This window comes from Alexandromys fortis, unplaced genomic scaffold, assembly GCF_014885135.2.
Source record: "Alexandromys fortis isolate MF-2015 unplaced genomic scaffold, M_Fortis_MF-2015_v1.1 scaffold_26, whole genome shotgun sequence".
Taxonomy (NCBI): domain Eukaryota; kingdom Metazoa; phylum Chordata; class Mammalia; order Rodentia; family Cricetidae; genus Alexandromys; species Alexandromys fortis.
Window position 1 is genome coordinate 7,738,295 of NW_026067894.1, and position 18,082 is coordinate 7,756,376.

Consider the following 18,082-nt stretch of genomic DNA (forward strand, 5'->3'; position numbering starts at 1 on the left):
CCCCCCCCCCCCCCCCGTCTTCATGTTCACAGCACTGGGGTCATGGATGCTCCTGTGTGAGAAAGCTTTTCCTGGGAAGACACAACACACTCGTCTACTCACCCCAGATAGGGAGCCCATGATGAACTGAAGTACAGACATCCCCATAGCTCACCAAAGTCAACTGTCAACTTGGTGAACCAACGAGTTTTACTGGGGCTACTTATGGGAGGACTGCAGGTGAGGGGTCACTTACAGGGGCAGAAATGACAGAATGACAGCTGCATGGCCAAGACCCATCATAGCGTGGCTGACAGCTCACAAAACTGGGGGACCTGGAGCACACCGTGCAGCCTGCAGGCAGCTCAGCAGGTTGGAGAGTATCCTTTCCAAGGGGCTCTGTTGGTCTCAATCTCTTGCAGAGAGCTGACTGGTTTCTGCTTCACCCAGGCAGCTGTCTGGCCTCAGAGACTTCTTTGTTTACTGGAGCAGGGAGAGGCTTCGTGAATCTAGTCAGTTTCAGGGCATTCCTGAAGCATTTCTTTTAGTTGTTTACCTTCCTGTGTCAGGAGCTCCCCTGCAGAAGGGAATGTTTTGATCTGGGAGGAAACTGTTAAATAACACACGCACCACCATAACAGGCTTATACGGTCCTGGGGACCAAGCTTAGAGTTCTGAACGTGCTCATAGGCACTGCCCTGGATCTCCGGCATCACTGGTCTGTTTTAAAGCATGGGGCGATGCATCAAAGGCTCTAAGGAGCTGCCATCTTTTCCTGTTTTGTTTTGTCCTTTTGAGACACTGTTCTCATGTAGCCCAGGCTGGCCTTGAGCCTCAAATTCTGCCTCCCTCTCAGAGGTACTGGGATTTACAGATATGCACACATGCATTTGTGTGTGTGCTCTGCCTCCCTGTCTCAGAGGTACTGAGATATAGAGATATGCACAAGTGCACTCGCACACGTGTGTGTGTATGTGTGTGTGTGTATGTGTGTGTGTGCACAGCTGGTGGGACAGGTATCTTATGGGACACATGGGGGAATGTTTTTTTTTCGAGGGCACAGTATCATTTGTGTTAGCAGATGGCCAGGGCTTTCCACTCAGCTGTTCTGGGAAGAGAACTTACAAAGATAGCTGAGGAAAACGAGGATTAGGACTATTTTGATGATGTATCTTATTTCAATTCAAACCTGTTCAGGCTGGGTGTGTTGGCTCATACATGTAATCCTAGCATTCAGGACGCTGCGGCAGGAAGATTGACATGAGTGTGAGATGCAGATGCCAGAAGAGGGTGTTGGATCACCTGGGACTACAGTTAGAGATGGCTGTGAGTCATCCTGTAGGTGCTGGGAATCGAACTCCAGTCCTCCGGAAGAGCAGGCACCTCTTCAGCCCCATGCCCAATTTTATGAGGGCCTGTGTATCAAGCCCAGGCCTTGGCTCTAGGGCTCAAACTCAGGGCCCTGTGCATCTCCCAACTGAGCGGCATCCCCATTATAACAGTAATGACTTAAGGAATTAAAAACCACATGTCAGGTACTGTTGTATGATGTTTTACTCTTTTGCTTTTGGGGGGCCCGCCACCCAGCTCCCAAATAAATCACACACAGAGGCTTATTCTTAATTATGATTGGCAAGCCTTAGCTTGGCTTGTTTCTTGCCCACTTAAATTATCAAGTCTACCTTTTGTCTCTGGACTTTTATCTTTCTCTATTTCTGTATACCTTTCTTTACTTCTTTCTCTGTGGCTTGCGTGTAGCTGGGCGGCTGGCCCCTGGTATCCTCCCCTCCTTGTTCTCTTGTTTGCTCCTCTTTCCCTTCCTTGTTTCTCTTTTTATACTCTCTGCCTGCTAGCTCCGCCTGTCCTTGTTTCTGCCACGCTATTGGACCATCAGGTGTTTTAGACAGGCAAAGAATCACAGCTTCACAGTTAATCAAGTGCAGCTAAACAAAGTCACACACACACCTGAAAACAATATTCCCCAACAAGGTACTATTATGAAAACATTGCCTTTGGAATACCTAGTCCCTGCCCTTCATTCTCACAACGTCTCTTGTCTCTGAGCACCAAGGTATTCTCAATATCTCCCCCAGGCAGGGCAGGAAGCCGAGGCACACAGAGAGTAAGAAAGTTGCCCCAGATCACAGAGTTGTAACAAAACGGGCAATGTCAATGCACCTGTGTTCTCAGGAAAGCATAAAGGTGGGTGTGGTGGTGCATGCCTGGAATCTCAGCATGTGGGAAATGCAGGCAGAGAATTAGGACTCCAAAGTTTTTTGTGGCTATACAGTCCGCCTGAGGCCAGCCTGGGCTACAGGGAACACCGCTGCTTCAAAACAATAATTTAAAAAAAGTGCTTTTCGCTGGGAGGTGGTGGCGCACGCCTTTAATCCCAACACTCGGGAGGCAGAGGCAGGCGGATCTCTGTGAGTTCGAGGCCAGCCTGGTCTAGAAGAGCTAGTTCCAGAACAGGAACCAAAAAGCTACGGAGAAACCCTGTCTCGAAAATAAAAAAAAAAAAAGTGCTTTTCAGCCAGGTGGTGATGGAGCACGACTCTGGTCCTAGCATTTAGGGGGCAGAGGCAGGCAGATCTCTGTGAGTTCAAGGCCAGCCTGGTCTATAGAAAGAGTTCCAGGAGAGCCAGGGCAGTTACACAGGGAAACCCTGACTCAAAAACAAACAAACAAACAAATTCAAAACCAAAACTGAAAGACAAAAGGTATGTTTCTGTAGGGATAAGTCCAGCCCCTTAGGGGGCGTGTTTGCCTTGGGCTAATGTTTGCCTATAAATCTGGCGTGCCTGCTCCCAGCTGCTGCTTCTGCTTTCCTGGGGTTTTCTGTAAGTCTATTTCCCCATTAAAGTTGTATATATTTTTACAATCTATCTGCATTCATTTACGCTGTTACAATTAGTTTCAATAATGGAACTAATTTAAAATTATTAGTAAATAAACTATCATATTCAAAGGTAATATCTTTCTTTATGATCACATGAGTTGGCTTGAACATTGTTTTTTCCTAAAGGTGAGCTTGCAATGCCTGCAATCTGATGGAGGTGGGTCTTGTAATAATAAAGAAACTGCCTCGGCCCTCATAGGACAGAAAATTAGGTAGGCGGAGTAGACAGAAGAGAATGCTGGGAAAAAGAAGCTGAGTGAGTGAGTCGCCATGATGCTCCCACTCCAGACAGATCCAGGTTAAGATCCTCTCTGGTAAGCCAGCTCATGGGCTACACAGAATATTAGAAATGGGTTAGAACAATATGTAAGAGCTAGCCAATAAGAAACTGGACCTAGCCGGGCCAGGCAGTGTTTGAAAGAATACAGTTTCCGTGTAATTATTTCTGGGTATAAACTAGCCATGCGGGCGGCCAGGTGCCGGGGACGCAGCCCTGCCGCTCCTATTTCAACAGCAATCCTCTAACAGAATCACTTACTTCTAGAAATTTCCTCTTCAGTATTCAAGAAATATTCAGGGCTGGAGAGAAGGCTCCATGGTTAAGAGCACGGATTATTTTTCCAGAGGACCTTAATTTGGTTCCTAGAACCCACATTTGTGACTCACAACTACCTGTAATTTCAGCTCCTGGGAACCCAACATCCTCTTCTGGCTTCTAAGGGCAGAAGTACATGCATGGCATATAAATACACATAAATACACATATAATAAAATAAAATGTAAAAGAAAGATTGAGCCAGGCAGGTGACACACACCTGTAATCCCAGTTCTTAAGGAGGCAGAGGCAGGAGAATTTCAATGTGATTGAGGCCAGCATGTGCCATGCAGGAAGGACTTGTTTTAATAAAAAGCAAAAATAAAGTCAGGTGGTGGTGGTGCACACCTTTAATCCCAGCACTCGGGAGGCAGAGGCAGGCGGATCTCTGTGAGTTTGAGGCCAGCCTGGTCTACAGAGAGAGTTCCAGGACAACTTGAGCTATTAAACAGAGAAACTCTGTTTGGAGGGAAAAAAAAGAAAAAAGAAAGATTCTATTTGCCTCATGTGTGCCAGGGGACATTCAAGCTTTCTGAGAAAAGGGAAACCAGGCCTTCTGGGAAGGACGTGGAGGCGAGAACAAAGGAAGTTCTCAAGGCAGGAAACTGGGAAGCGTTTTCAGCACCAAGGACAGAGCCACAGACTCCCTCAGGACCCTGGACAGAGCAACTGATCGCGCTTGCGAGGGAACCCAACCACGTTGGTGTCACAGAGAAACCTGAGCGCCCGCCTTGTTTTTCTACACCCCTTCAGAAGACCTCAGCCACCGACTTCTGAAGCTCAGGAGAAGAGGTACAGGGAGTAGCTATCGTAAAGGTACTGCTTCACGGGAGCGGGTTATGCAAATAGAGGGCTTCGGTTGTTACACTCCGGAAAGATTTACCAGTCCCATTGGGAATAGGGCCCTGTTAATGATACTTATGTTTTTTAGCTAAGTAACAGAAGGCTCACCAGAGTCTTTTTTTTTTTTTTGATCCTCCAAAGTCCTATCTCATACATTTTACGCTCAAAACTTTAGCCTCGTGCAAAGCACTTCCTAGGGAAGAGGAAAATATTCTTCATAGTCACTGATTCTCCTCCCTATCTTCCATTATCTTTTTTCTCGTTCTCAGATGCACACGTGCCTATGAGTGTGCACCAACACGCGCACAGCTGCAGCGTGTGAACCACAAGAGATTCTACACATTCATGGAGAAGCCTGAATTCAGGGTAAGCGGATGCCCCTGAAAGCAGGCTCTGTCCCTTTAAATGGGTTGTAGCGGTGGGGGAGGGGAACTGTCCGGAGCTGGCATTGTCCAGTTTGAACTGAGCACCGGAAGTGAAGGGGCAGGGCCAGGGCCGTGCACTGAGCCCCGGGCCATTGTCCATCTCTGACCAGGGCAGTGGCCACCCCCCGGTCCACCCTCTTTATCTTCTAGTAGGGAGTTTACCTCTTCAAATGAGAAACCTCCCTATCCAGTCCTTCCACCAGCCACGCTACCCGGAGGGGAGCGCAATTTAGGAAGGTGACTGAGAGCAGGAGGGTCTGGGAAGCAGTTCCCGGGTACTGGAGGAAGTGCCTCCACCCACAGTATCACCCTCTGCCAGCAAGGGATGGGACAGGACGGGACCCGCCGGACAGGATGAGGAGGCAGCTATCACAGAGGACACTCGCCCAGGCTTCCCCCATGCTCTCCCAGGAAGCTCTCTACCTAGGACCAACTTTAGATGCAAGCTGGGAAGGAAGCAAAGGATTCTCTGCACAAATCAACTAGCAGCTTGTTTCTGATTGGGACAAACCCAGAGGAACTGATCTTGAGACTTGGAGAAGGAGACATCTAGTTGTAGTCAGAGGGCAGGCTGAGTTTGAGAGGCAGCACCTAGGTCAAGAGAGATCAGCTCTGTGGGGTTCTCCTGCCGCCTCCCTGCACCCATATCTTGGCTTCCTAGTGCCCAGAACTCCAGGTCTATCTAAGCACACGGGGGTGGGGGGTGAGAGCAGGTCAGCGCCAAGCAGCCGGGTCAGCTCAGAGGCCTGAGGGGGAAGGGGGGAGGGGCGCTGAGGGGATGGGGGAGGGGGAGGGCTCATCCATTTCTCCCTTGACAGGTGGTTTGTGTTTCTGATTGGACAGCGCCAACAGGCTCACACCTCCCTCCCCCAACTCTCTGGAATGTATAATTATCTGCCCGGGGGGGGGAATTTGGGGAGGGAGTGTGTGTGGTCACGTGGTTATAACCCCCCCGTCCCCCACCTGTGTGTGTGCTCACGTGGTTATAAAACTACTCCCCCCCCAGGTCCCCCACCTGTGTCTGCTTTAGGTACCCGCATTGAGTCCTTAAAGTGCAGTACCCTAAATTCTGGAGTACTAAAGACTCCTAGGGCAAAAGACCCCCCTGTCCTGATATGCGTACGTGGAGGGGGTGTCAAATCTCAAGGTTCTGGGAAGGGACACCCCAGAGGTGTCAGAGACCAGAGCAGTGGGGGAGGGCGGGAGCCAGAGCCGGAGGGAAAGGGAGGGGTAATGAGAGAGGGGAGGGGAGGGGGCTGCCCGCGGGGGGTTGGGTCATTGTCTTTTAGAATTTGGGAGCCTTTGAAAAGCCGTGGGCCCTCCCACCGCTATTGTGCGGGGGAAGATGTAGCAGCCTCTTCTCCGAACCACCCCTTTGCCTCCGGACTTCTCTGGGGCCAGCAGCCGCCCGACCTGGGGCCCGGGGCCACGGGCTCAGCCGACGACCATGGGCTCAGTGTCCAACCAGCAGTTTGCAGGTTCGAGCATGCGATTCAGCGGGCACACCTTAGGGTGCAGGGCGCCCAAGAGCTAAATAGAAGGGAGGTGGGAAAGTGTCCCACGGACTTGCCCGCGGGACCCCAAGTCCCTGCGGCCTCCTGCTTCTTGGGGCCATCTCTGGAGCAGGGAACCCTGGTGTTCCAGTGGCTTGCGCGCCGAGTCTGTGGGGGCGGAGGGAGAGAAGAGGAGGGGCCTGTCCCGCCGCATGTGCACGGGCAACATGTTGTGGGAAGACATGCAAAACTTTCGGGGCTTCAGCATCCTCGGTTTAACCTTGGGGAGGCAGTCTGGACAGGTTTCTTCTTAGCAGCTGTTTGGTAGCTGCCTCCTCCTGGGTGTCTATCGCGGGCTCAACACTGAGATCTCCCAGACGGGTCCCAGAGAGGGCCCTGCGATGTCTTGGCCCCCAGCTGATCACCTGGCCCTCCCTGTCTCCAGGTGGCTGCGCCAAGGCAGCGGAGAAGGCGCCCGAGGAGGCGCCGGCTGACGCGGCTCGGGCGGCAGACGAGCCGCAGCTGCTGCACGGGGCCGGCATCTGTAAGTGGTTCAACGTGCGCATGGGGTTCGGCTTCCTGTCCATGACCGCCCGCGCCGGGGTCGCGCTCGACCCCCCGGTGGACGTCTTTGTGCACCAGGTGAGACTGATTCTGGTAACTTTGCTAGGAAAAAGAAAAACTGGGTGTTATATGTATGGGCTTGGCTGATGGCCGCTCCTGTTGGATTGGAGGCGATAAAGGACACTCATTGTGCGTCCTTATCTGCCGAGACACCCCAATTTTGAGTTTCGAGTAACTACGGTGGAGCAAGGAGGAGGCACCACTGATTACCAGCACCCCCTCCCCGCCCCCTTCCGGGAACCCCTCCGGCTTACCACGTGTCTATTACCTCTTTCCCCTGGGAAGGGAGCAGGGGGCAGGGAGGTGACCCCATGTGGCAGAAACTAAGGTTGTATTGTGCTTGCCGGTGGGGGAGGGCGAGCAGGCCAACCAGGGAAGCACATGCAGGGCCTGCATCGGGCGCTAGCGCCTTGAGTTCTGAAGGTCTGAATGTAGTTCACAGGGCAGGGGAGTGTGGCTAGTTTGCCACCCTACCCACGGGCATGAACCTGCGAAGTCAGGCTCTTCCCCTGTTTTAAGTGCAGACCTCAGTCAGGTGGCCACCTAAAAAGCAAGGTCCTGTGGCCAGAATAGATTTGGCAGATCCCGGAAGGATGAGCGTGTGGCTGAAAAGCTCCCCTAGAAGGCTGGTTACGGTTCAAAACTGGCAGGCACCTCTGCTGTCCACCAGGTCCTGCCAGGTAGGAAAACGTTAAGCGAAGCCTTCATTCCTGGCTGGGCCAGTCTAGGAAGGAGACTTGGGTCGGTGCAAATCCCAAGTTCTCAGTTAAAGAAGGGCAGCGCAGTGGGGAGTGAAATTCAGTGTCGAGGGGCAGGCCGTGGAAGGAGGCTGGCCTCTAGTCCTATTCTCAGTTTGGCATTTATGGCCCCAGACAGCCATTGATTGCTGTCCCTAACATTCCTAACCCTAAATAAGGAAGGGAATAGTAGAGTCTCCAGGTTCTCTTCCTTACTCGCCTTTATCTCCCAGCATCCGACGGTTGTTCAAGTGCTCCCCGAGCCTCGATGGTTAGGAGGTTCCCGCTACCCTGCCTCCCACATTAGTGGTTAAGGCTGGACCAGGAGAGAAGAAATTGCTAATCCTTGGCCCTGGAGCTTGACACCCGGTCCGGGCAGGGAGGGGTTACTTCAGGGAGGTTAGCTTTAGGAGCTGTGGGGGAGGGGAAAGGAGGATGTGGGGATTAAGAGTTGGAGCCTGAGGGATGGCGTTCTTGAGGGGGAGGGGTGGGGAAGGAGATGCTGGACCGACTGGTTGGAGGCTGCAGTGAAGACTGAACATTGCCCTCCAGTCAGGAGGTTGTTAGGGGAAACTAGGTGGATTTGGGTTGAAGGAATTTTGGGACCAGCTCTCTGCTCTGCTGTTGGTGTGCTAGGGTCGCTGGGCTTCTGGAACTTGTGTTTAAGGGACCTACAGCGGTACCTTTAGCTACTTCCTTGAAATACCACCCCCCATCTCTATACTACCAGACTGCTGGTTTTTGGATGGTGGCTTCGTGCCCCCCCATCTCATTTACATATGTGAATGATAACTCCCAGGAAGTAATTGTGAGAGAGAAGGGAATTGGCCTCTTTAGATCTATTAAATTACTTTATTGCAGGAACCCTCTTTGAATGGCCCTCCTCCGCGGGTGGCAAGCCGCCCCCACTCTCCCGTTTATCAGATCACAGAGATTCTGATCTCTCCTGGTCTGGAGATGGGCTGGACAGCTTTCCCAATTTGGGGAGGCTGGGATATAAAGGAGGTGCAAAGCTTTCTAGATTCCTTCCAAAGGCTAAGGCTCCTTGGTGGTGTGCCTCAGACTTAGGATCATAGCAATAGGGACTCAGGAGCATGGGGGGGGGGAAGCAGTCAGTATAGACCAGCCTGGAGGGCTATGTCCACCAGCCCAAACTTGAAGTTTTTGTGTGTTTGGTTTCCTATATTTTCTTTCTCCTTTTTTTTTTTTCAGGGGGGGAGGGTACAGAATTTCACTGTCTTTAACTGTGGCTGGCCTGGACTTTGTTCTGTAGATCAGGTTGGCTTCTAACTCGATCTGCCTGACTCTGCCTCCTGGATGTTGGGACTAAAGGCCCAGCTCCTGGCTGGCACCCATATTTGAAGAAGTTCCTCCCTAACCTGCACTCTCCCCTCACTGTAATTGGTGTTTTACCGCAGCCTGAGGTTGCTCGGCTGGTCCCACACTCTGGCGTAATTTAGGCTGGTGACCCGAGTTATCCATGCTGGAGGAATGTTGTAGATACAGGTGATCTCTGAAACTTGTTTACTTAAGGAGAGTGTCCGCGAGGCAGAGGAAGAAGTGTTTAATGGAACTTTATGTTCTGGCGGTGGGGTGGAAGGGAGGAAAGAAACTCAAGACATTTGTCATGCCATGGAAAGGGAGGGGCTCAGGATCAACCCTTCCAAGAGTGAGGGGATAGGTTCTCAGCACCCTGTTAGAGACTGCCCTTGTGCAGATCCACATACCACACATTCTTACATTTTGGGGCAGCGGCTTACACTGTAGTACAGGCAGGCCTGGGAGTCACTTTAGCCAAGCTGACCTATAGTTTGGTGACACTCCTTTCTTTGCCTTGGCCTTCTCCTCTGTCTGATCTGCATATACCTCATCCTGTTTCCAGGAGAAGAGTAGGCAGATCAGGCTCTGACACGGGTTTGTCTAATACCCATTAGGTTCAGCCATTGGTCCCTTTAGATCTTGAAATCTATGTCGGGAATTGATTAGACTAGTCTCCGTATCTTGCCAGATATCTCTTGGAAGGCAGAATAACTTCTAGTTGAGAAACAGCAAGATAGTCATCAAAAATGGTTGGGAAGTTGCTGACCACTTTAAGGTTTGGTTTAAGTCTGGTTTCCTGTGGCTCAAAATGTAGGCCACCAAGATTTGTAGGAAGTATTGGTTTTCAGCATATTTTCAGAACATAGTTTTTTGCTAAGGCTGGCTCTTTTGTAGCACAGGCTAGCCTCCATCCTCCTACCTATGTATCTCCAGTGTTGGAATTGTAGGTGTGCACAACTACCATCTGGCCCAGGTGAAGACTATAATGAACTATAAGTTGTGTTTGAACAAAAATTCAACATTGACACAGAAATTGAAGCTGAAACTGCTTAAGCTATAATGACTTAGACCTACACCACATACCTGAGGCTGGGATACCATACTTGGGTTGTGGGACAGTATGTAGGATCTTGCCTTCCTGGTTTATAACATTGCATGGATTGACCATTGTGAATGTCCTGTCGAGAAGAACTTGACTGTCTAGGTGATTTTTTTTTTTTTTGGTTTTTCGAGACAGGGTTTCTCTGTGGCTTTGGAGCCTGTCCTGGAACTAGCTCTGTAGACCAGGTTGGTCTCCAACTCACAGAGATCCGCCTGCCTCTGCCTCCCAAGTGCTGGGATTAAAGGCGTGCGCCACCATCGCCCAGCCGTCTAGGTGATTTTTATACTGCATTCTTGATCTAAATGAATGACTATGGAAGTGAAAACAGGTGAGGGAATCTTGAGAGGACCCTGGAGGACCAGGAGTAGACAGTGTCTTCACCAGAGGAGACAGGGAAGGTGGTAGATGAGACTGCTTTCTTTCTGGGCTGATTACCATGGCTTGGCCCCGTATAGTGTGCCATGAGTATTTGTGGGGTACATGTTGACAGCTTACAACTCCAAACCCCAGAACTTTGGCTTCATTAAGATCATCTTGGATTCAAGCCCAGGAACACTACCTGTCATTCCCATGTCAGTGGGAAAAGGTGGCTTAAAAATATGGGTTTTTGTAGAGTTGGTATAAAGAAGCCCGTGTGTTATTTTGGCATCTTCAAATATTTTGGTGTTCTCTTTGAGGCGGCATGCCTCCAGAGAACAGCCTGGGTGATCTTTTGCCACCGTCCCAAACAAAGCTTCCAATATGGCAACTGTCTGCCTTGTTAATGGTGAGGTTGCTGCCTGCACTGTCAGTGGTTTCCAGGGTGTAAGGCACAAACATAGCCAGGGCTCAAACATTCCTTCTTTTTTTTTTTTTTTTTCCTTTTTTGGAGAAACTTACATCTGCATGAAGAGCAGCAAGCCTGTGTAGTCCAAGCCTGGGAGGTTTCAGCAGGAAACGTTCATAATGGTACAGACCTTTTAAGCATGGTTTCACGTTGCTGTTAGAAACCAGTATGATGGCTTTTTCTTCTATGGTTTTGGCATAAACTTCAGGAAGCTTTTCATTCCCATTAGCACCCTGCACTCCTTGCTCACAGCCGAGGATCGCGGTTGGATGGGAAGAGAGCTTGCTGTCCTTGCATCTCCAGCATCTTGAGGAATGGAAGGACCAGGAAAAACCACCATGAGGAAGGAGCCGAGGTGTAGGTGCCCTCCGTTCAGAGCCTCGCGCAGGCTGATACCCCATCTGGTGGAGAGCTGCGGAGGAGCATTTGTTCTGGGCTGCTGAGCAGAGGTGAATGGCAGCTAGCCTTAGAACAAGCTCTGTGCCTCTACCTGTGAGGCTTGGGTGAAGCCTTGGCACCAGAGTGTCACCACTGTGTTGAGTCTTTCAGATGAAAAGGCATTTAGGAGTTTAAAAAGCACAGCTAGAAGAAAAGATGTCCGACTTGCCTTTATTGGACCTTGCTACCCAGCAAGACCAGGCTCGGGGCAGTCAGCCCAACACTTGTCCTTTCTTGATACCTATGATCAAGGTGCTTATTTTTATCTGTAGTTCTTCCTTGGAGCTTCTGTCCCAGGCTCTCCCAAATACATACTGGGCTAGTCTCCTCACTTTGTTAGGGTTTCCGGTCAGATTTCTCCGCTTGAGCACGTTGCTAACCTTCAAGGCATTTATGAATCTTCTGGTTGTAATGCCGCATGATTTTGGCAGGAGTGTTTAGCACCCTGCTCAGTCTAAAGTGAGCATTGATATGTATTTTGGTTACTCAATCTAGAATTGGTCAGAGACATGCATAGGGTCACCCAAACCTGGAATGTCCCAAGGTGCCGGAGAAGAGCAGAGAAACCCTTCTTTTGGTCCTGGTCAACTGGGTGGAATACGATCAAATTCGCTTGCAAAGTCTCCCACAAAGAAAGAAGCAGAGTGAAATGGTTTGTGCAAGCCACAAGAGACAGGAGAGTCACAGCTCAATCCGACCCTTTGCTTACTTACTTTTTTTTGGCTCACATTTCTTAGATGACATGGTATATGTGGGTTTAGTCAGGTGTTGATACTTGAGTGGGGTATTTGATGTAGGGGCGGGTGGGGGTTCCTCAGGACAGAAGGAAAAGCCCGGAAGAGTGTAACCAAAAAGAGCAGCATGGGGGGAGGAAATGCTGTAACTCCCCCCACCGCCAGGCTGCCCACATGACTAACTCCAACAGGTTGGAGAAAGGAAAATGGGATTCCTGGCCCTCTTCCCCTTGAAATATTTATCTGCTGCGGGAAGGATTTGACAGAAGGCGCCCTAGGGGAAGCGTCCTCTTTATTAGTCCATCCTGGAGGTACAGGGAGGGTGCTGGGGTGGGGGACAGAGAGAAGATGGCTGTTAGTTGACTAGCAAACTTCCCCTTCCTGGGGTCTGACTGGAGATGTTCTGAAGCCATTCCTCTCACCCCACCATGGTGTGGAGGAAGGAAGGAACTGGTACGATTTGAATGTGGGGGAGGGTGGGAGAGAGCCATCCTAGGGGGATCTGTGCCTTGGAACTCCAGGAATCCGACCACCAGAACCAACCAGTGTCAACCCTTTGTTCCCTGGGGCAGGGCTCTATTGGGGGAGCTCAGGCCATGCCCCTCCCCCCCCAGGGCCTTTGCTTTTTTTTTTTTTTTTTTTTTGAGGGGGATGGGGAGAGAGGCGGGGCCCTGCTTTGTGTGTGGTTGGGGGTGGAAGAAGAATTTTCAGGCTCCTTTTAGATGCTGGCCCTGGGAGTCTGGCTTGGTGGGGCTGCACACTGATTTACCTATCTGATAAGGGAAGAATTCAAACTATGTTTTAGAAAGGAGTGGGGGGAGGGGGATGGGCAGCCACCCCTGGAGACCATCAGTTTAAATCCTGCCTAGCCTTCCTGTTGAGGTGCTTGCAGGGGCGGTCTTAGGCAGATCTCTAGTGGTGGAGGAGCTGAGGGGGTTCATCAGTCTCCTTGCCTTACCATTTATACTGCCCCCCCCCCTGGTCTCAGAAGTCTTAAGAGTGGGTAGAAGAGGGAGGTGTTGTTCTCCCAAAGCTGGATCTCAGAGAGGGGCTGGATTGGGTTTTTTTGTTTTGTTTTGAGTTCCCAAGAATGGTTAGTAATAAAAGCAGAGTTAATCTGAGCATCCCAACACTTGGCTCTTACTGGTACCCTGTCTCTCTCTAGTCTGTAAGATAATTGGTGCTCTTAGAGGCTTTCACGTGGCTGGTGAAGTGTCAGCTGCTTTTCATGTGTAAAACCTCACAGCCTCACCATGAAGTCAGAGTATACTCCATTTTACAAATGAGAAAGGAGGGTACAAGCTCCTAAACTCAATTTTTAACCAGCTGGATCACAGCTGGAATCGCCCGCCCGGGGAGAAGGCAGTGTGTTGGTCTGGCTCCCCAGGTACCTCCCTCGCTAGCTCCTCTTGGTTTTTGGGTGGTTTCTGTGCAGTGGGGGCTGAGAGGCGGGTCCTATTGAATATTTATAATACTTGTATTTCCTTTTTAAGTTTTTTCCCCTTGCTCACATCAGATTGAGGCAGGGGGTTAGGAAGTCACCATCCCTGCCTGTTTCTGTGGGTGTGAAACACTAGGAGAGACCCGGGTGGAGTATGCTTAGCATGTGTATGATTTTGGTTCAATCCCAAGCACCGTTTATAAAAAGTGAAAGAATATATCTTCTGTGATGCAATAATTACAAATAGTCATGCAAGGTTAGTAGGTCCATGCCCTTCAGAATCTGGACTTTGTTTAGGTTGAAATGGCCTGCTTGTTTTATGATGTCTACTCTGGCCCTAAACTGTTAATTCCAGCATTCAGGAGGCTAGGTGAAAGATCTCCAGTTCAAGGCCAGCCTGGACTACTTAGCAGGATAAACACTTAAAAAAAAACGAGCAGATCGGGCTGGAGAGAAGGCTCAGTCAGTGATTAAGAGCATTGCCTGCTCTTCCAAAGGTCCTGAGTTCAATTCCCGGGCAACCACATGGTGGCTCACAACCATCTGTAATGAGGTCTGGCGCCCTCTTCTGGCCTGCAAGCATACAGGCAGACAGAATATTATATACATAATAAATAAACAATTTTTTTTTAAAAAAAAGACAAGCAGATCTCTGAGTTCTAGGTAGACAGGTCTACATAGTGAGTTCTAGGCCAGTCAAGGCTACATAGTGAGACCTTGTCTTAAAAAGAAAGAAAAAGAGGAGAAACCAGGACTTGCCTATTTTGCTGAGGACACTGAAGACCTCGTTGAGCCTGGAGGACGGGTATGGCGCCCAAGTCTGTGCTCTTCACCAGCACCCTTGATGGAGGTCTGGTTTGTGTGCCGTCAACTAAATTCAAACAAAAGCTAGGTCGGATGCTGGCGAGGCGCAGCTTTAGAAGAGGCAGACGGATCTCTGAGTTCAAGGACAGCCAGGGCTACACAGAAATCTGTTTTTTTGTTTTGTTTTGGTTTTTGTTTTTTGGATTTTCGAGACAGGGTTTCTCTGTAGTTTTTGGTGCCTGTCCTGGAACTAGCTCTCGTAGACCAGGCTGGCCTCGAACTCACAGAGATCCTCCTGCCTCTGCCTCCCAAGTGCTGGGATTAAAGGCGTGCGCCACCACCGCCCAGCATGAGAAATCTGTTTTGAAAAACAACCCCCCCCAAAAAAATCCCAAAAGTTAGAATGATGGAGGAATTTGTCCCCCACCTGGCTAGTAGGAATTTTTTTTTCTCGCTTATTTTCCTAGAGTCCTAGTGTAAAGTACTCTACCAGCTAGAATACCAGTGGACCTCATCAATGCTGATGGTCCTGGCTAGGTGCACAGCGGTCCCTTTGTTTCTCTGAGCTCATGTGCTTTTTCTGTGAGTGTTTGTGTGTTGGCAAGAGGGTCTCTAGATAACCATCTGTGTAGATGAGGCTGGCCTTAGATACACTGCCTCTGCTGGGATCAAAGGAATGCACTACCAAGCATTTTTTTCTCTTGGAAGTGAGAGCCACTGACTGCTATATGAGCACACTCTTACCATGGAGTCCTGTGTTCTAGGCGAGGGACTTTTGACGTAATTACACACTGAACTGCTTACTCTAGTTCCAGCTGTGTAGAGACTGTTCTGGGAAGTGCTACCTCCCGAACTAATAAACAGTAGGGTCTGGGCTGTGCTAATTGTGGCAACCGAGAGCATGGGGCTTCGGGGCTCCTTTTTAAAGGAGCTGGACTCTGCAAACTGCACTAAGTCTTTATTTCGGACGTGATCATCATTCCCCATCAAGTAGTTGACAGTCTGTTTCCTTGTTGCTGGGTGTGCACACGTGGCCCCAGCTGCTCAAGAGGCAGGAGACTTGGAAGCTGACAAATCTGAGAGCAGTCTGGGCAACACAGGTGTCAAAGGATAAAAATCTAATTCATTGCCATGGAATACATGTGGAATCATGCCACTTGGAGGCTGAGGCAGGAGGATCATGAATTTGAGGCACGTATGAACAGCATAGTGAGACCCTGTCTCAAAAACCAGAAACCCATACTTCATTAATTCATCCAGAAATGTACCCAGATGAGGGACCAGAATGGGGCATGAACAACAAAACCTGTTGGCTTTTGTATTTTTTTAATTTGTGTATGCCTAGGTGTATATAGTACGCATGCCACATGTAGAGGTCAGAAGACCACGTCCGTCCTTCCATCTCTTGGGCCCAGAGACTGAGCTTACTAAATTTTCAGGCTTGGCAGCAACTGACTTTACCCACTGAACCACACCCTGCCAGCCGCCTCCTTTTTAAAATGACCTTGAAGAAGCCGCGTAGCCCAGGCTGGTCTGCAGCAGTGCTTTCTGCCCAGGCCTCTGAGTACTGGCTTTGTGGGGTGGCTAGAGGTGTACCACCATACCTGGTACACTAGTATGTGTTTAGTTTTCCCCCAAGTAATAGCTTCTTGTAGATTTGTCTGATTGTATCTGACTTTTTGTTTCTGTTTTGAGACCATGCTGGCCTTGAACCTGTCTTCCTCCTGTTTCAGCCTCTCTCCTGAGCCTTGAGATTAGTGCTGTGTCAATAATGCTGGCTTGCCATTCTTATTCTTACCAAATAGGTATTTAATTCCTCCTGATGCATTTTGAGCTGGACAGTGGTGGGGTGGTGGTGAATGCCTCTAATCCCTGCAATTGGGAGGCAGAGGCAGGTGGATCTGAGTTAGGGTCAGTCTGCTCAACAGATGGAGTTCCAGGCCTCTTAGCTTCTCCACACATTCCTGGAATCTCTCCGTGACATTCCATTTTAATCCTTGCCCTGAAACTGACATCTGTTTTCAGTAACATTTTCATGATTTCAGATTTAAAGATTACAGGAATAGACAGACATATTCTCAGTCTTTTCCCCCAGAATCTTCCATTAACATTTTGCCCTCTTTACTGTATCCCTTTATCTCTGTGTTTTTTGTTTATGTTTTATTGGTGGGGTATGCTTGTGGTGGGGAGAGACAGGGCCTCACTATGGTCCTGGCTGACCTGGAACTCATCCTGATGCATGGGGAAATTTAACCTCGACCTCAGAGATCCATCTGCGTTTGTCCCCCAAGTGCTGGGATTAGAACCTTGTGCCACCACAAAAAGCCTCCTTAGTAACCATAAATACAGCATTAAGTATGTTTCTGTTTAAGTATCTTAATGTGTATTTCCTAAGAATGGAGGCGATTCCTTGCTGTTCTTATGGTGACCCTATGATTGGGTGACAGGCGTGGGCTGTTTTCTCATCTGTGAAATGGGTTACTGTCTCATGCAACAGGTAAATGTTCGCAGTTTTGTCTTACAGTAAAATCTTGTGTTTCCCTTTGCCAGAGTAAGCTGCACATGGAGGGTTTCCGAAGCCTCAAGGAGGGTGAGGCCGTAGAGTTCACCTTTAAGAAGTCAGCCAAGGGTCTGGAATCCATTCGTGTCACTGGCCCTGGTGGAGTGTTCTGTATTGGGAGTGAGCGGCGGCCGAAGGGGAAGAACACACAGAAACGAAGATCCAAAGGAGACAGGTATGGCCCAGAAGGCGGCTTGTAGAAGTTGCTCAGGATGGTGCTCCCACAGGTCCCACCTGAACCCCGTTACCAGTGAATTTAAGCTTCGGCGATGCAGTCACTGGTTGCTTGCAACTCCCTTTGTCCTGGGGCTAGTTTCTGTTGCTAGGAGTGACGCTGCCTGTCCATACTGACTTTAGAAGCAAAGGCTACCATGAATATGTATGTGAGCGACGGTGTAAAATGTTACATATATGTTATCTACTGTTTCCTTACCAGCTCGCCAATTGCTTACTGTGTGCGTTTTTCCTATGGGGCTTAAAACCTCTTAGCTCTAAAGAGGTAATATTAATTTGGCTTTAGAAACTCTTAGTTTGGCGGTGATGGCGCATGCCTTTAATCCTAACAGAGGCAGGAGCAGGGGCAGGTGGATCTCTGAGTTGGAGGCCAGCCTGGTCTACAGAGAGAGTTCCAAGACAGTCAGGGATATACAGAGAGACCCTGTCACCAAGGAAAGGAAAAAAATCCTTTCCTTAGCCAGGTCTGGTGGAACATGCAGGACTTGGGAGCAGGGACAAAAAAGGACTGCCACCAGTTGAAGGGTAGGCACGACTATACAATTGAAACCTTGACCCGAAATGAAAATAAAAACTAGGGCTGAAGAGATGGTTCAGTGGGACCCAGGGGAGGGCTCATCCACCCATCAAGTTGTGAGCCACAGCTGCTGTGAGTCTTAAGGTCATCTGAAGGTCATCGGGTAGATCTAGAAAGGGCATAATAAAGGGAGAGGTGGTTACAGTGATGAACGTGGATGAGGGTGTCACCCCTTAAGGGGCCTCAAACTTGTTGCCGTGTTTCCCTCACCTTTACCACCCTGTCTTGTGCCAGGTGCTATAACTGTGGTGGTCTGGACCATCATGCCAAGGAATGCAAGCTGCCGCCCCAGCCCAAGAAGTGCCACTTCTGCCAAAGCATCAACCATATGGTGGCCTCCTGTCCACTGAAGGCCCAGCAGGCCCCCACGTCTCAGGGAAAGCCTGCCTACTTCCGGGAGGAAGAGGAAGAGATCCACAGCCCTGCCCTGCTCCCAGAAGCCCAGAATTGA

At 49.7% G+C, this 18,082-nt stretch overlaps 1 protein-coding gene across 1 annotated transcript; it reads left to right on the forward strand.

Moving 5' to 3' along the window:
* The first annotated feature begins 6,081 nt into the window (after positions 1-6,081).
* On the forward strand, positions 6,082-18,082 carry Lin28a (lin-28 homolog A). Its single transcript, XM_050152731.1, has 4 exons — positions 6,082-6,219; positions 6,680-6,876; positions 16,811-16,995; positions 17,866-18,082. The coding sequence occupies exons 1-4, from the start codon at positions 6,189-6,191 to the stop codon at positions 18,080-18,082; spliced, it is 630 nt and encodes a 209-aa protein (XP_050008688.1). The 5' UTR covers positions 6,082-6,188.

What these genes read in the sequence shown, in the direction of transcription:
- Lin28a (XM_050152731.1), top strand. Translation starts at nt 6,189, where the DNA reads ATGGGCTCAGTGTCCAACCAGCAGTTTGCAG. An exon ending in GTCCAACCAGCAGTTTGCAG is followed by an intron (nt 6,220 to 6,679) that starts GTTCGAGCATGC and finishes CCCTGTCTCCAG; the next exon opens with GTGGCTGCGCCAAGGCAGCG. An exon ending in CGAAGATCCAAAGGAGACAG is followed by an intron (nt 16,996 to 17,865) that starts GTATGGCCCAGA and finishes GTCTTGTGCCAG; the next exon opens with GTGCTATAACTGTGGTGGTC.